At 42.9% G+C, this 16,792-nt stretch overlaps 1 protein-coding gene across 1 annotated transcript; it reads right to left on the bottom strand.

Annotated features, from left to right (window-relative positions):
* Positions 1–221: 221 nt before the first annotated feature.
* On the bottom strand, positions 222–14,577 carry vim (vimentin). Its single transcript, XM_080751916.1, has 10 exons — positions 14,087–14,577; positions 12,814–13,019; positions 11,760–11,820; positions 7,252–7,347; positions 6,211–6,372; positions 5,133–5,258; positions 3,012–3,232; positions 2,485–2,528; positions 1,009–1,094; positions 222–594 (listed from the first exon to the last, which is right to left on the bottom strand). Exons 1-10 carry the CDS (start codon positions 14,480–14,482, stop codon positions 547–549), a joined length of 1,446 nt encoding a protein of 481 aa, XP_080608042.1. The 5' UTR covers positions 14,483–14,577; the 3' UTR covers positions 222–546.
* Positions 14,578–16,792: the final 2,215 nt, after the last annotated feature.

Here is a 16,792-nt window from a genome sequence, read left to right as displayed (position 1 = left end):
TAAAGAGACTACGACAGTGAAATGACATAAACATTATGATAAAGCTTCATCCTTCTCCTCCTGTAAAACCATGTCTATTACTCCACTGTTTCTCGATATCAGGTCCAGGGGCCCACCAGGGTCCAAATGGACCCTTATGGGTCTGTAGGGTTATAATATATCAGCAGCTTCAATGTTCTACCAGCGGTTCTGGAGGCTTGGTCTGTATCTCTGAGAATGTACAAATAGAACTTTGCAGTCTATAGTAGACCACAATCTACACTCACTGTGACAGTCTCAGTGTTAATTTAATACTGAGAGTGTAGAAAGGGTCCCGGGTGACTCTCAGAGACACAGACCCAAAAGGGGTTCCTTTTGGACCCCCTGGTGGTCCCCGGACCCCACGTTGAGAACCAGTGGCCTATTCTGTTCTATAATGTCACCTAGTCTAGAGCAACCGTGCCAGCAAGCAAGTCCCACAAAAGAAAATGTGTCGAAAAGGCACTTTTAAAGCTGTTCCTTTCCCTCTCCAGGTCTTTCCGTCACGTCCCGCTCCGTCCATCCATCTCAGTCGTCCTGCTCATCGTCGTGCTGCTGGGTGGACTCATTGATTACCTGGTGCAGGGGGAGTAACAGAAAAAAAGGAAACGTGATCCAGGGGACATTACTAGGACACCAGAGATCTTCGATCCAGTGTTAGATTTAGACAGCACATTTTGCATTTAGTAGTTTAGTAATAATCTTTTGAATAGTCTAGTCATCTGAAATGTTTCGCTTTCAGTCGTCTAGTTTTAGTTGACTTTTTTGTCAACTAAATCTGCAGTTACACAAGTGTTTATTTTGTTTGGCCTCGATGGCACCATGATGCCTGATTTGTACAGGAGAGACCCCTGTTTCTGAACCAATGCTATCAAAATATACAGTATAGTTATTTTACACACTTTCTACAAAGCTTTTTTCAAAAGATCAATCAATCAATCAATAACTTGTTCATAATGCAAGAAGAAAAAAGAGGGGCGGCATACTCACATGTCCATCCCTGGTCTCAATGGTCTTAATTAAGACTTTCTTAGACAGGTTGTCAGTCATCATCGGCCTAGTCTCCAACATGGTTTCTGTAAGAGAGATAATGATACTGGTTCTCACACCTTTCCATGGCAAATTCCATATGTATTTCGTTGCGAAAGCCCAGAAGAGATTTTTTTTAATAAAGAATAAATAGCAGATATACAAGCTTGTACATCTGCTATTTTTTTTTTATAACCGACGTATAAAATATGGATACAGAGATTAAAATGATCCCGACGACCTCTGGGGGTCCCCAGACCTCACTTTGAGAACCACAGACCTATTACACCGGTGTGTCAGATTCAGCAATAATTCAGCTGTAGGCAAAAGAATAGGCTAAAGAATAACGAAAAGTAATAATAAATAAAAAAAACTGCATCAATGTGAGCCATGTGAATGGGTCGTAATGATGCGATCCATATCTGGCGGAATATATCAACTTGCTTTTCTGGAAAAGTGCAAGCCCAGATTATTGATGTTTTCAGTAATCATTGATGCGGTGAGCTAACCTCTGGGTATTGTATAATGCATTATGTAAGGATGCAGTGAATGTTTTCTGAGGGCCTTTCAGACTATAATGAATTGCATTTTTATAGCGCTTTTCTAAGCAAGTTGCGAACTCAAAGCGCTTACAATGGTCCATTCATTCATACATTGGGAGGTGAAGCGGCGAACAGTCAACGCCAGCGTCCTCACTTCCCACATTCACACACCAATGGTGGCAACTGACAAGCTAACACCATTGGAGGCAACGCAGGGTTCAGTGTCTTGCCCAAGGACACTTCGACATGTAGACAGGAGTAGCTGGGATGTGAACCGCCGACCCACGGATCATTGGCCACCCCACTCTACTTCCTGAGCCACAGCCGCCCATAAACTACCATTTTTATGGACTACCATCCATAATGCATGAAGCTCTCTTACTCAGCACTGAACCCAAAACAAGGTCGTGTCAGGCCATGGGACCAGTCGAACATAAAACCATCCTGATGCACAACTGTCCTGCAGTTCAATCGTTTTGTACTAGGGGTTCAATAGTTAAAGGGATAGTTCAACCCCAAAATTACTTTTTGTCTATCGATTACTCAGCCCATGCTGACTTGAATTCATGGATATTTCTTTATTTTTTGTCCCATTCCAATGCCAATAATTTGAGGAGGTGCTTTGTGTCTCCATAGGGAACCACTGCTGGTCATCAAATTATTAGCTTAGGAATGCGACAAAAAACATAAAAATATCCATAAATTCAAGTCTCCATGGGATGAGATTTTTTCTTTTTGGTGAACTATCCCTTTAATCAATTTATTGGACACTATTTTTTGCATGACACCATTGTATGTTGAAACATGTAAATGATGATGTTTCTGAATGCAAACACTGTGATCGGGTGAATGTCAACTTTGTGTGAAGGAAGTCGTGGACTGTTGGCACACTGACCTCTCAGGTTGAAAGAGGAGAAGTTTGGCATGGGAGTGGTGATCCTATAGGAGGGAGAGAGAGAGAGAGAGAGAGAGTGAGAGGGGGAGACAGAGGGAGGGAGAGAGAGAGACCATTTTTAGTTGCTTTTACTTACAGTAAATATGTCTGTTTTTCGATACTATAGTTTATACTTCTACTCCACACAACATTTCAGAGGGAAATGTTGTTCTTTTTACTCCACTACAATTATTCAACAAAAGTTACTCTGTAGATTGAGATTATGATTGAGATTATTATTACGAAACATACAAAGCCATTTTTGCCATTTCATTTTATACTATGTCTATTCGAATATGGACAATCTACAAGCTCAAAATGCCGTCTTGAGCTTGTAGATCCGCCATTTTCAAACTTTTGCTTGTAACAAAGTAATTTTATAACGCAGTTTTGCTGCTTTTACTTTAGTAAAGAATTTCCACCACTGCTTTGTCCTGCTAATTGTTCATATATTTTCCAGCCCCTGCACAGCGCCTATCCCGTGTTACCTGCTCTCCTCTCCCTCCAGCAGCTTGCGGTAGGTGGCGATCTCGATGTCCAGGGCCATCTTGACGTTGAGCAGGTCCTGGTACTCTCGGAGGTGGCGCGCCATCTCGTCCTTCATGTTACGGATGTCCTCCTCCAGCTGGGCGATCGCGTCCTGGTAGCCCGACGCCTCCGCCCCGAAGTTGTCCTCCAGCTCCCTCATCTGACGCTCCAGAGACTCATTCTGACGCAAGGAAATACAGTTTGAACCCATTAAGACCCGAGGACCTGATTCTACAAATGTCTTCTAAAAAAATGTTTTTCTGAAAAACGTATGTTTCTATATCAGTGGTGCTCAAACCTCATGTAAAGGACCACCCGAATGATATGTATTTGAAAAAAATAAACAACAACATGACATTCTATATATATATATATGTTTTTCAATACTTCAATGTCAAAATGCTTAGGCTATCAGGCATCTTTAAATCACAGTTTAAGACATCAAAATAACCCTGAGAGGTCAGCTTTGACTTTCTGCATTTCCGTCTGGTCTGTCAGGTCACTGGCTGTTCATGTCAGATAGATGGAGCTAATGGATGGTGCTGCTTCTATTTTAGGATGTCTGAACACTGGCTCATAAAAAATACATTGCATCTGACTCAGCACAAACCTCCCCCCACTATAACAGTTACCGCACCAGTACTCTACTGGGGTTTATTGATGGGGTAGGAGGGAGGGCAGAGAGTTCACTTTTCTAAGAGCTCTAAGTATTTTTCTTTCTTCTTTTCAAACGATAATCTAATATTAATGTCACTTATTTTTTCTTCAATAGTTAAATTAAGCAACATGAAGCCATTGTTATAATAATGATCCTGGCACTCAAACAAGTAAGATAGGCCTATTGCACGTTAGTCTGATCATTACTGTGTTCTGATCTGTTCCCATACTGTAAGTACAGAGAATGGTTTCATTTGAGATGTTCACTAAAAAATCAATTGAGGAAAGAATGTGACTCCATGAAGTTAAACATTTTGGTTATTATTTAGCCTCCTTGGTTAGGCTGAAGCTTTAGCATTTACAGAGATATTATCAATATGCTCTGTCATGTGTCATATTCAACTAAACAAAACCCTAAGAGAAAGCTGCATATCGGCTTGCCCAGTGTTGCTGGGTTTATTGCTTTGTGACGCATCAATCAGCATGTTCAGGTTCTGGTCAGGGGCATAGTTCCGCCGATTTAAAATGATTCCTGTTTCCCCCCCCGGGCGATCGCAAAAATAATTGTTCTCCATTGGACCCCATTAATTTTCCCCTTTCGTTTTCTAACCTTAATTAAAATTTTCATAAATACTTTATGGTTCCTATCGCTAGTTAAAAATTGACTTTCAATCACGATGATAAGCGTTTTGTGAAAATAAGGTCCCATTTATGTTAAAATTGATGATAAAGTTGCGGGGGGCGTGGCCAACTAAACTGATACCAGCCGGCTGTGTTCTTCTTCGTGTGCTGTATTTCGGGAGGCTCCGACCACATTCTCCCATGTATCTCTGCGGTTGCACGTGACCGTTGGCAGCCAATAGCATCCTCTGGTGCTTTTACAATCTATGATGGCGACACCCATGCCAAGGACCCAAAATGCGTCATTTGCGCTGCATAGAAACCAATGGCTTTGCTTTGTCCATATATTTTACAGTCTATGGTTCTGGTACACAACATTGGCCGCTGGGTTATTGCTTAGGTCAAATAGGCTCTCTCGACTCTTTCCCTATCTCCCTCTGCCTCCATTCTTCCCCCTCTCCCTCTCCCCTCCATCCGTCTTATTTGTTTTTCCGATTACTCACACCAACACTCCCAATTTACACCCAAAACACATACCTTCACTGCTTTTGCATGGTAATTTCAATGAAACTGTTGGTGTAGTGGTCTTTATCATTTTACTGTTTTAATTTTGTATTTTATATTGTGTTTGCTCTGTGTCCTGAATAGGTGTTATCTATTAAGGGAAGAGGTGTTTAACTTTATTTTTGGTTGCAGAATTCAAATGTAATTTGCTTATAAATAGTTTGATGTAAAGCACATTGAATTGCCTTGTTGTTGAAATGTGCTACACCAATAAATGTGTACTGGGATGAAGTACTTACGGTTCCACGGAGCGCATCCACCTCGCAGGTTAGAGACTGCACCTGGCGCCGGTACTCGTTGGACTCCTGCTTGGACTGGCGGATCGCATCTCCGTTGCGCTGCTGCTGTTCCGCCAGGTCAGCGAACTGGTGGGAGGGGGAAAACATCACTGTCAGCACTGGCATAGAGGTGGCCTGTCACAATTATTATCGCCTGATCGCATATTATTTGAGATAATCACAATTATTTTGCATAATCGTAATGAGTTGTGAACTTACATCTACTATTTTTGCAATCTGATTAATCATTAACATTTTGTGTTGATTCTTTGATATAAAAGAGAAGACATTACATAAAAAATAACCCTTGCTTCTCGATTATTCAGTTATTGTTTCTAAAATTGGTTTTCTATATATTTTGGAGTAATTGCCCAGCCCTAGTGATGTCTTCAATGTATTTGCCGGTAATACTTTTAGGCCCTAGTGTATATTACCACTTTACTGCCCTCATTAAATGAAATGACATAAATTAACGTTCTCTTTTCTTCTCGCAGACCGACCGCAGGTCAAGCGTGAGTGACCATAATATGGCTTTCCCCTTCCAGAGACCAATAGGCTTTTAAGTTAAACATCAAGTGTCCTGTTACAGCTGAGCATCTCTCTGTCTGTATGCATATCTGTGTGTGTGTGTGTGTGTGTGTGTGTGTGTGTGTGTGTGTGTGTGTGTGTGTGTGTGTGTGTGTGTGTGTGTGTGTGTGTGTGTGTTTATGCATGTAAGCTAGCCAATAAATCCAATCAGCTCTCCTCTCCCCATCTGTCCTCACACTATCTCCATGGAGACCCGGGAGGAGAGCTGACATCTGTGTCGGGTGTCAGTCAGCTGCTGAGGTCAGCAGGATCACCTCTCATCTCCACAGATGACCACACAGCAGCTCCAACGGAGCGATGTCTCAGCCGCTCAAACCGCACCTTGTTGAGTGAAATGTGCGTCTTGCCAGAATCATTCCATTTTTGTTTTCAACAGGTTGGTCCTTTTAATAGCATTCTCCTTTCAAAGCATCCATCCATCCATCCATCCATCCAGTCTCAGTCTTCTGACCTTTGACTTGTACCACTCCTCAGACTCCTGGATGTTCTTGGTGGCCAGGCTCTCGTACTGCTGCCTGACATCACGCAGGGCGGCAGTGAGGTCAGGCTTGGCCACGTCCATCTCTATCTGGATGTGCTGCTCTTGGAACTGTGCCTGCAGCTCAGCCAGTTCCTGCACACAGCAAAGGACAGACAGACAGACAGACAGACAGACAGACAGACAGACAGACAGACAGACAGACAGACAGACAGATAGATAGGGATTAATAAAGCATATCTCATCATCTCATCTCATGTAGGATTAAAGTGGTTAAACAGATTTTCATGATTTACTAATTTAGCTGGAGGACCCCCTGGAACCACCTCAATTAAAGACCCCTGCGGGTCCCCGGACCACACTTTGAGAACCACTTGCATAGGGTTTGAGTATAGACACCTCAAGTAGGACTGGATGGCTTTGAGTTTGAACTACAACCACAAAGTTTTCCTTGATCACAAAATGTTACCCTTTCTACCTCTTTTTCTTTTTCTGGAGGAAAGTTAAAATCTCTTCAAGTTATCACTCCTTTAGCTTGATGAGGAGTAATTTGAATCAATCAATCAGTCAGTCAGTCAGTCAGTCAGTCAGTCAGTCAGTCAGTCAGTCAGTCAGCGAATGACATCTAGATCTTTTCTGGATCAGGGCCTACTTGAAAATCTTGGAGGTCAGATCAGTCAGGTGGGTCAGAGGAGAAACACTGTTCTAGGTCATACCCAGCGCGAGTTCATGAGACAACGGGGAGCTTCTGTCACCTGCCAGCTGTTCCCACGTGCCATCATTTATCCTGTCCCTCTTAATACCCCGCTGCCTCCATGCAGTGTGAGAGTAATCTCTACGCTGGTGACATGCACACACAGAGGCTCTTAAGCTGTATTATCTTTGGGTCTGCAGGAGACATGCTGAGTTCTCTGTGAGGACCTATTGGCATTGGTGGAAGGGAAGGGAACAACTCCAATTTATTTTACTTAATGAAAAGTAACAATGCCACCATGAGTGGCATCCAGTACGTACCTCCTCGTGGACCTTCCTGAGGAAGATGATTTCCTCCTGCAGAGATTCCACCTTCCTCTCCAGGTCCAAACGGGCCAGAGAAGCATTGTCCACATCCTGCAATACACACTCATCAGCATCCGCAGGACTTTTTTGTGTTGTCCTTTTAGCCTAAATGTCTGACTGTACCATGTGCCATTTACATTTCTGTCTAATGAAGTATTCAATCAATCAATCAATCAATCAATCAATCAATCATCATAATAATATTACACATTATTTAAAGAGCAATTGTTGAAAAAAAGACAATTATAATCAAAGAATAGAACAAAAACATTTATGTGTGTGAAAGTATGAAATAAAATAAACATTATGGAAAACCCTTTGAGAAAAGCAAGCGATAACAACAACTTAACGACGGAAACCAAACAATGCATTCAAGGCAAGCTCAATTCAAGCCTACATCATTATCATTTTGATGAATGTATCATTTAGATTTGTTATAATAGCATTAGTACCATGCAAGTGACCTTGCACAAGTTAGTGGGGACAATAGACCTGTTTTAATTTTTTTAATTAAGTTTCAGCTAAACCCAGCTGGTGGCTGCTTAGATGGTCATGATGAGCTTGGGACATACCGGTAGCTGTCAGGGGGTTAAGACAGCCTTTAAGCATCTGCTAAATGCCTAAATGTAGTAAATGACCACCTAAAACACCGTAATGCCAAATTCATGCCCTGTCGTGTCGTGCACTGAAAATAGCGGACAAGCAAGCAAACAAGATCAACAATTGGCACATGCGACGCGTTGTAAGCTTGTATGTCAGCTACTGTCTTAGGGTAAATGGAAGCAGGTCTTCGTATTCGCTAGGATCCGAAGAAGAAAAAAGTGTGCCACATTGTGAGCTTGACCGTCTGCTATTGTCATGCTATTGGCGATGCTGTATGAATCAGTCTTAAATGGGGCTTAATCAGCCACTGATGAGGTGGTGTCCATTAGAGTTAATTTCCAAACCATTAGTTTGATGCATATCCTGAAGGCAGGGTCTGCTCAGAGCCTCCTTCACACAAACCACTTACACTGTTAGCATCTCCAGGCAACCGACCAAACAGGAGGAAAAGGTAATTGAAGAAGAATTAAATTAAACCATCAACTGTCTCTCACAGAGGCATCATATTGTACAGCCTCTCTCTCCCACGCCTTTCCTATCTGTCTAGTTCTGTCACTATCAGAAACAAAGCAAAAATGCTTCAAAAAATGACATTATATATATATACGGGTATATATTATATTTCCTTAACTAGCACTTTTATCAACTGCGTCCTACAGCTTTAACCATAGGATACCCCACAAATATGTGTCTAATATGTTGGTTCAATGAGCTCATTATGATCTAATCCAGATAAAGGACAATAAACTAAATCCAAATTTAAAATGCTACGTTTAGCTCCATTAGATTGTCCCACCATTACCTGCTGTGAGTGCCATCTCGATCAGCATTGCATGACAGAACAATTCCCTAAGCAGCCACTTAGAGTGCTGGTGTGTTGCTCGCACAGTCTCTTCACTGTGGCCCCCTGCCCTCATGTGCCCAGAGGGCCCGCGGTGCCAGGGGCTCATACACATGAACAAACACACTTCCTGTCTGTCAGCACACGCGCGTGCACCAAACACACAGAAAACAACATTCCGGCACAACAGCATGCTTTGTCATTTACCCATGAACCCCTCTTTCCTCATCGGTCCAAGAACAATGGCATGTTGGGAGAATCAGCTTTCCTGCCCCAGAGTTGAGCCGGACAAAGCCTACTATTGAGACACATTTTAACACCATGACACACTGCTGGCATACAGTATGTTGCGACTGGCAACCCGTATGTAAAGCCGATGTGGTCCAGACAAATTATAAATCCAAAGAGTAATTCTGCGTTCAGACTGCCAGCTACAAAGCTACTACAAGACTACCATTTATTTGGAAGCCAACGACATGAAGACACACAAGGGACACGTACCGTTTCTAGTACTAGCTAGGGATGGGATAATATGAAAATTTCATATCACGATTATTGTGACCAAAGAAATCGCGATTTACGATATTATAGCTATAATCAAAATATCCCCAACATCCATTATCCTAGCTGGGGCGGAACATTTGCCAAAAAGTAGCAGATCTACAAGCTCACAAAGTGTTGCATTGCGACACGTTGTGAGCTTGTAGATCTGCTTCTTTTTGGCAAAGATATTGAGAGTGAAGATATCAAGTACGTATATTATAAGTACGTTTTACCAATAGAGGGTTTAAATGGTACCGGATATGCAGCTTGGCAAATAAAAGGTGAATTGATCCCAGTGCATGACGGAGGACGATTTCACGATAAATGTAATCTCCACGATACGATTATCACGATAAACGATAATATTGCTTATCGTCCCATCCCTAGTAGCCTACTAGCTGCTACAAAATCTACAAAGCTACAATCCAAGTTGAACTGACTTCAACTAAAGCTATAAAACTACAAAACCACCTAGTGTTGTTGAACCATTTCCATTCACCTTCTCTCTTCACACAATTCCTGCTTGTAATAGGAGTTCAGTCAGTCAGTTCCCTGTTATTTTTAACCCCAGGCTTTATATTTGTCTTGCTCGTCGGACGCATGCTTGAAGTCAGCAAGTGTTGATCAACAGCGACGCAGTGACAGATATGCTGCGTCGCATTGTAGCTTTTTAGCGGCCAGTGTGAACGCAGCATAGAGCGCCCACTCAAATGACTTATCAAGGAAGAAGGTTCTGATTAAGCCATCCAATAAGAGCTGTTCTGTAACAGTAAAACACTCTACAATACAGACAAGAGGGTGTGAGAAAAATCCAGCCTATATATATATAAAGTGAAGATTTTGTAAAGAATGGCTGCTTTGTGTAGGATAACACAATGATGTTGTCCTATGCTGTTTTCTTTGTCTGTGTTGTCAAATGTGGCTGTACTTAGTTCTACGCAAATCCAACTTTTAAGCTAACAACGATCCGCAATGCAAATGTTAGCTTGAAAATCTGTTATTTTGGCATGCGACATCAAGTGATTTATACGTCAATAGACCATCTTCTACAACTTCACATATGATGCATCACTTCAGCTGATGACTAAGGCTCTAAAACTCCACCGGTCAGCATCTGTCACCTCAGGAAGTGATCAATTCCCCTCCTTCACCCTTCCAAGTACCAAAGACAAGACACATTTCCATTTGTCTAGCAGGTGGACAGCCCTGTGAAGAGGCATGAGACACATTACACCGGTACGACCTCTGAGGACACGAGGAGACAGATGAGACATTCTGGCAGCATGGGGAACCCCCGTGAGGCTGAGCCCAGATCAATAGCACAGTATTGACCAGAGCTTTCCTTGAAACAGAGCCTGACACCATCTCCATACTGCACAAATAAAGCCTGCAGCAAAGATGTTTAACATCAAGTAGACGTATAAATTAAATTAAATAAATTGTTATGTTATTTACTAATTTATTTATTTATTTATTAAGGGAAATTTCGATTTGAGTGTTACTTTAGATGACATCTGTCATACCCAGTATGGTGACATAAATAAAGGCTTGAGGGAGGGGTGATGGAATACAAAATGTTTAATCAAAGAACAGCACTGCTGGCAATAGGAATGGTATTCTTCCTGTGCACTAATAATGCATACAACGTCTCTGTGTGTGTTTCACAAAACGGACGTGTGCCTATAATTGTGTTTGCCTTTTCGAAATACTTTGGGGAAGCCTTTGTTCTAACCACTTAAAGGAGACATCCAGACCAAAACACATATAGGGTTTAATCTGCCTTTCCCTTCATACCTGCTTTAGTCAATTTTTTTCATAGCTGCCCCTGTTGCTAGATTTCGGCTGCCCCTGTTGCTAGATTTTGCGGCCTCTCTCATAACTAACACAGTGGATTGTCCTTAGGCAAGTGCGGTCATTTCTTGAACTTCAAAGTTAGTATTTTTTTATTGGATTGTGTTTACACAACGTCCTGAGACGAACCATACCACTGTTTTGACCTCACAGGCACCCTTACTTGTCAAACAGACCCCTCCCTCCCCTCCCTTTCTAGCCTCTCCTCTCCCTGCTCTGGTGCAGAGCAGAAGCCGTTTGACAAGTAAGGGTGCCTGTGAGGTCAAAACAGCGGTTTGGTTGATCTCAGGACGTTGTGTAAACACAATCCAATAAAAAAATACTAACTTTGAAGCTAAAGAAATGACCGCACTAGCCTAAGGACAATCCACTGTGTTAGTTATGAGGGAGCCTGCGAAATCTAGCAACAGGGGCAGCCGAAATCTAGCAACAGGGGCAGCTATGAAAAAAATCGACTAAAGCAGGTATGAAGGGGTATGATAAAAGGCAGATTTAACCCTATATGTGTTTTGGTCTGGATGACTCCTTTAAGCCCATTGTGCTTTGTTGTGTAAGGGGGGAGGGGGATACAAAAGTAGATAGCCTAAATAAATACATTCAATTGAATACATTCAAAATATTGTACCTGTCTGAATGATTGCAGGTTGTGCTCTGCCTCCTCTTTCTGCATCATCTCCTCCTGCAGCCTGGGAGAAGGAGCACCACAGAGAGAATTACATAATGCTGCCACACCCACTGCTGCTTGTACTGTGCTGGGTGGGAAGCCTGTTCCAACATGCCACCAAAATATCTCTCCATTGAATCATTACGCTACATTTAACCACAACAATGACAGCAAAACACAGCCTGCAGCAACCATCTTAAAAACAACGGGGTTAAATATATATATATTTGTAAAATACATATATTTGTATCATGTGTTGTTTTTAATCAATAGGCCTAATTGTAAAGGGAGATGTGACTGATCATGACCAAGATTTACAATAACAGTCAGGCTGCGCTGCATGCATATCGTCGTGTGGAAACCTTGTATGTCCAAAACCGTTCGTTTTATATTTATCGTTTTAAAAATGATCTAAACTAGTGAAGTGCGAGGCGTTGTGTTCTTGTAGATCGGCTATTTTCACTAGTTTTGTGCAATAGTCTTGTTTGATGAAGCAGGGCTTTACTTTACAGAAAAACGTACAAATTTGAAACTTGGAGATACAAGGTTTCTGCCCGACTGTGACGATATGAACTATGTGGAAAACTGCCATGAGAATGAGCTCAGACAGCTATTAATGATGTCTTTCCAGACGTGCCAAGGTCTATTGTTATCCCAAGCTGCCCCCTGCACATTGAAATCATTGTGTTCATTCATGTACTGTATCACTGAGAGTTGCACTGTACACTGTACACTACAGTATGTAGGTTATTATTTCAAACAGAGCGGAGGCTTTCCGTGTTTCTCTTTGCACTCAAATAGCTTTCAAATGAGCTCATTCTCATGGCAGTTTTCCACATAGTTCATATCGTCACAGTCGGTCAGAAACCTCGTATTTCCAAGTTTCACATTTGTATGGTTTTCCGTAAAGTAAAGCCCTAGTTCATCACACAAGACAATTGCACAAAACTAGTGAAAATAGCCGATGTGCGAGGCGTTGTGTGCTACCCGACAATGATGATATTGATTGATTTACTTTTGCCTGAGGCGCTCGATGTCATCCCCCAGGTTGTCCCGGTCCACCTCCACGCGGCCCTTGTCGTTGGTGAGCTGGTCCACCTGCCTGCGCAGCTCACGCAGCTCCTCCTCGTACAGGTCCGGGATGCGGTTCCTCATCCCCGCGCCGCGCAGCGTCTCCAGCTCGGTGCTCAGCGCCTTGTTCTGCTGCTCCAGGAAGCGCACCTTTACAGGGATGGGATATCGTTATTATCGTTTATCGTGAAAAAAACACAATAATCTTATCGTGAAGATTTACATTTATTGTGAAATTGTCCTCCGATCAATTCACCTTTTATTTGCTGAAGTGCAAATTTGGTACCATTTAAACCCTCTATAATTATTGGTAAAACGGACCTGGAAATAACATATGCCTACTTTTTTCACTCTCTACCCCAATCTCTTTGCCAAAAAATAGCCGCAGGTTAATGGATCTTATGGATGTTGGGAATATTTTGATTATCGTGATACTCATAATATCACAAATCGCAATTTCTTTGGTCACAATAATCGTGACATGAAATTTTCATATCGTCCCATCCCTTTACAGAACAAAGTATAGGATATCAAGAAGGTGCACCAAAATAACACAACATTGCAGTCCCCATCCATTGAGTTCAATGGACAGGTCAGTCGTGGGTGGCGCCATCTTGTGAGGTTCCATCGCAATTCATTTTGACATCGGAGTGATGTCACATTTATTTCCCTTATGTAGGCTATATCTACTGAAGTAGGCTACACAAGTATTCAAAAGTAATAAATTACGAAGTACAATTTTCTTTATTACCAATGCATTGCTATATTGAAATGTAGCCTATTTACTACATTTAGCCTATATTTATTTATTTATTTTATTCCTGATATTTTCAGAAATGTTAAAACAATGGTGAAAATAGCAGATTTACATGCTCACAACATGGTGCAACGTAATTCCTGTGAGATTGTAGATCGGCAATTTTCACTAGGCTATGTTTGAAGTAGGTCTTAAGAGTTTTTTTCATAATTCATAATAGACTGTATCCTGTATGTAGACTAGCCCATGCTGCCACGCCCCACACATCTGCTTGTTTGTTTGGGTCCCTTGACTCCCTTCTCATAAATACTGGCGCAAAAAACAAGTAGGCCTAGGCTACAAACAATAATATTTCTGTTTGCAAGCGAAGTGGAAAAAAGTCATCATTCATGGGCTTGCAAAATAAACTCCACAAGTTAAAACAACAAAGTTGAGAACTCCACCACATGCAGGCGGGCACCTTGTCGATGTAGCTGGCGAAGCGATCGTTCAGGTGCATCATCTCCGCCTTCTCGTTGGTCCTGTTGGCCCGGAACTCCGTGTTGATGGCGTCCTGCAGGGCGAAGTCCACCACGGTGTCCCCGCCGTGCAGGCCGGCGGCCCCGGATCGTGCGCCAGGCCCGGCCGAGCGCAGACGGAGCGTCGTCTTGGAGGTGGAGATGTGCGGAGCGGAGGAGAGGCTGTAGGACATGCGGGATGCGGAGGAGGAGCGCACCGGGCTGGAGTACTGGCGGCTGGAGGAGGAGGAGTAGGCGGTGGAGCGAGAGCCCGAGCCGGGACCTCCGAACATCCTGGCGTAGGAGGAGGACGAGGAGGAGGCTGGTCTGCTGCTGCTGGTCCGGCTGCTCATCATCATTGCGGTTATTATAAATCCGGAGGAGGCTGCGTTTGTTTGCGTCAAACTCTTGTCTGCTTTATTGCTTCTCACCGGGGTCCTTCCTAACTCCTTCTTTCTTCTCTCAAGTTCCAAACACACCGTCCACTAAAACCCAGCGAGAGCTCCGCTGCGGTCCCGCCTCGGTTCTTATAGTCCACCACTCCCCCCGTATGCAAATGACATAACGGTGCAGAGGGGGAGAGAGAGAGAGAGAGAGAGAGAGAGAGAGAGAGAGAGGAGAGGGGAGGGGGGGTGGGTGGGTGAGTGAGTGACTCGTGTGGGAGCCTGTAGGAGTGGTCCCTGCATGGGGCACAGTGAGCAGGCTTCCCCGCATTGCACCTCTCTCTCCCTGTCTGTCTGCTATTGTTGTTCCTCGGGTGTTTCCCACTCACAAAGCAAGGAATGCCATTGAACTGCATGTGCCCTCCATATCCCCACTCCCCTCCATTACCCCGATGAGAGACGGCCTGGGCTATTGTGGGCTTTAGATCACACAGTTTCACTAATGAAAGCTGATCCCAGAGCTGTGTCCCCTGGCTGTGTGTGTCCCCTAGCTGGCTAGCACACACACACTGTGGTCTGCTCTGCACAGAAGTAGAGATAGAGGCTGAAAAACAGCCAAAAAAGGGCACATATTCCTGAAAGAGCGAGATTTCCCCTTAAAGGACTCAGGCCAAATGGCCATCATAATGCTACCTGAAGAGGCTTTTATTAACCACTTGGGTGGGGAACGTTAGTCCAAAATAGCGATGTAAATTGTAGATGTGGGAAATGGTGCACAGTAACAGTGTGGGTATGAAACATTGATTATGTGCTGGTATAGAGAATAAAATAAAGACAAACGCAAAGTGAGATCTGCTATTTTCAAATAATGGAAACTATGAAATGCCCGAAAGTAGTGACACCAGGTTGAAGGCATCTGTCTGCCATTCCAATAACCAGGACTATACCTACAATCGTATAACTATGCAGTCTTGCACTAGTGACTAGACAATAATTTATTATTAAGAGAATGAAAACAAAATGACGTTTCCTCATGCTATTTCATGTGTGATAGGTCATTGCACCTTCTTAATGATGAGAAAACCTGTGTTTTCCTGCCCAGTGTAACAGGTAGACAATAATACAGTCGGTTGTCTACTGTTATCCTGGACAGTCAGCTCCCAATCTCCATTCGAGCCACACATTGCAGTGGTCACTGAATTCTGTAGGTTGCATGTTATAAAATTCGAAAAATCAGACCCTCCAAATGATCCAGAATGCTGCAGGATGCTTGGTCTTAAACCAGCCAACGTTTTCACGTTCATGGGGTTGGAAAAAGGGCCTTTCTGTGTTGAGTTAACATGTTCTCCTAACCCTAGGGTAGGTACCCTCATAAAAACAAGCAGTAGTCCTGGTCTCTATATACTGCCTAATGGAGGGGAAAGGAACTGGTTGGAATAACGTGCTCCTTACAATCCACACGCTACGTCCAGCTGGGGAAACTGCCCCCTGTCAGGTGAGAAGAAGCAGCTTGGACTCCTCATGCATAGAAGGAAGCATGAGGTCAGTCCGTTGTTCTCCCCAGGTTGGCAGAGGGAGTGTAGCGCCCAGGATTACATTGATTAGACAATTGACACCAGATGAAGAAAATGAGTTACAAAAATCGTGGGATAAAAAAAAATATAAGAAAATCAGTATGTGCGTATAGGCCTATGCAGACCGACTGTAATTTTCTGGTCAAGAAGATATGGAGCCAGACCAACATATTTTGAAGATGATGTGGGAGTGTCGACTCGAGTCTCAAGTTTAAAGTTTACATTTTGAAGTCTGCATTGATATCTCTATTACCGAATATGACTCTGTTAAACAACATAAGAGCACTTGACATATGATTGACAAGCATTGGCATTAAAGGTGATACACCATGCATTTAAAAAGTATTTATGTCATATTGTTTATGTCCCAAAAACGTTTTTCAAAAGGTTTGAGGCTAAATTACCACTCCTGAATAGAGCATCGCAGTGAGGTGTCGGAAGCAAGCTGGCCATTCATATTTACCATAGGGTTTTTCCATTATCAGCCACAAAGTCGTAGCAATTCAATGTACACTTACCACTAGGCTGGTGGTTGTAAAATGGTTCCATATGCTCCTGTAGAACTCCCGAGTATGTATGCAATCACTCTAGTTTTAGTAAAAACACGTTTTAATCAAGATCGCACGGAGAAGAACTGCATTTCCCATACTGCTAAACGTAAAAACGACGTCTGTGATTGGTCTAGCTTCTTCTTCTTTCACATATCTTGCGG

This window comes from Nannobrachium achirus, assembly GCF_963921795.1.
Source record: "Nannobrachium achirus genome assembly, chromosome: 21".
Taxonomy (NCBI): domain Eukaryota; kingdom Metazoa; phylum Chordata; class Actinopteri; order Myctophiformes; family Myctophidae; genus Nannobrachium; species Nannobrachium achirus.
The sequence above is the reverse complement of the archived record's forward strand: the minus strand, read 5'-3'. Positions and strand labels throughout refer to the sequence as shown.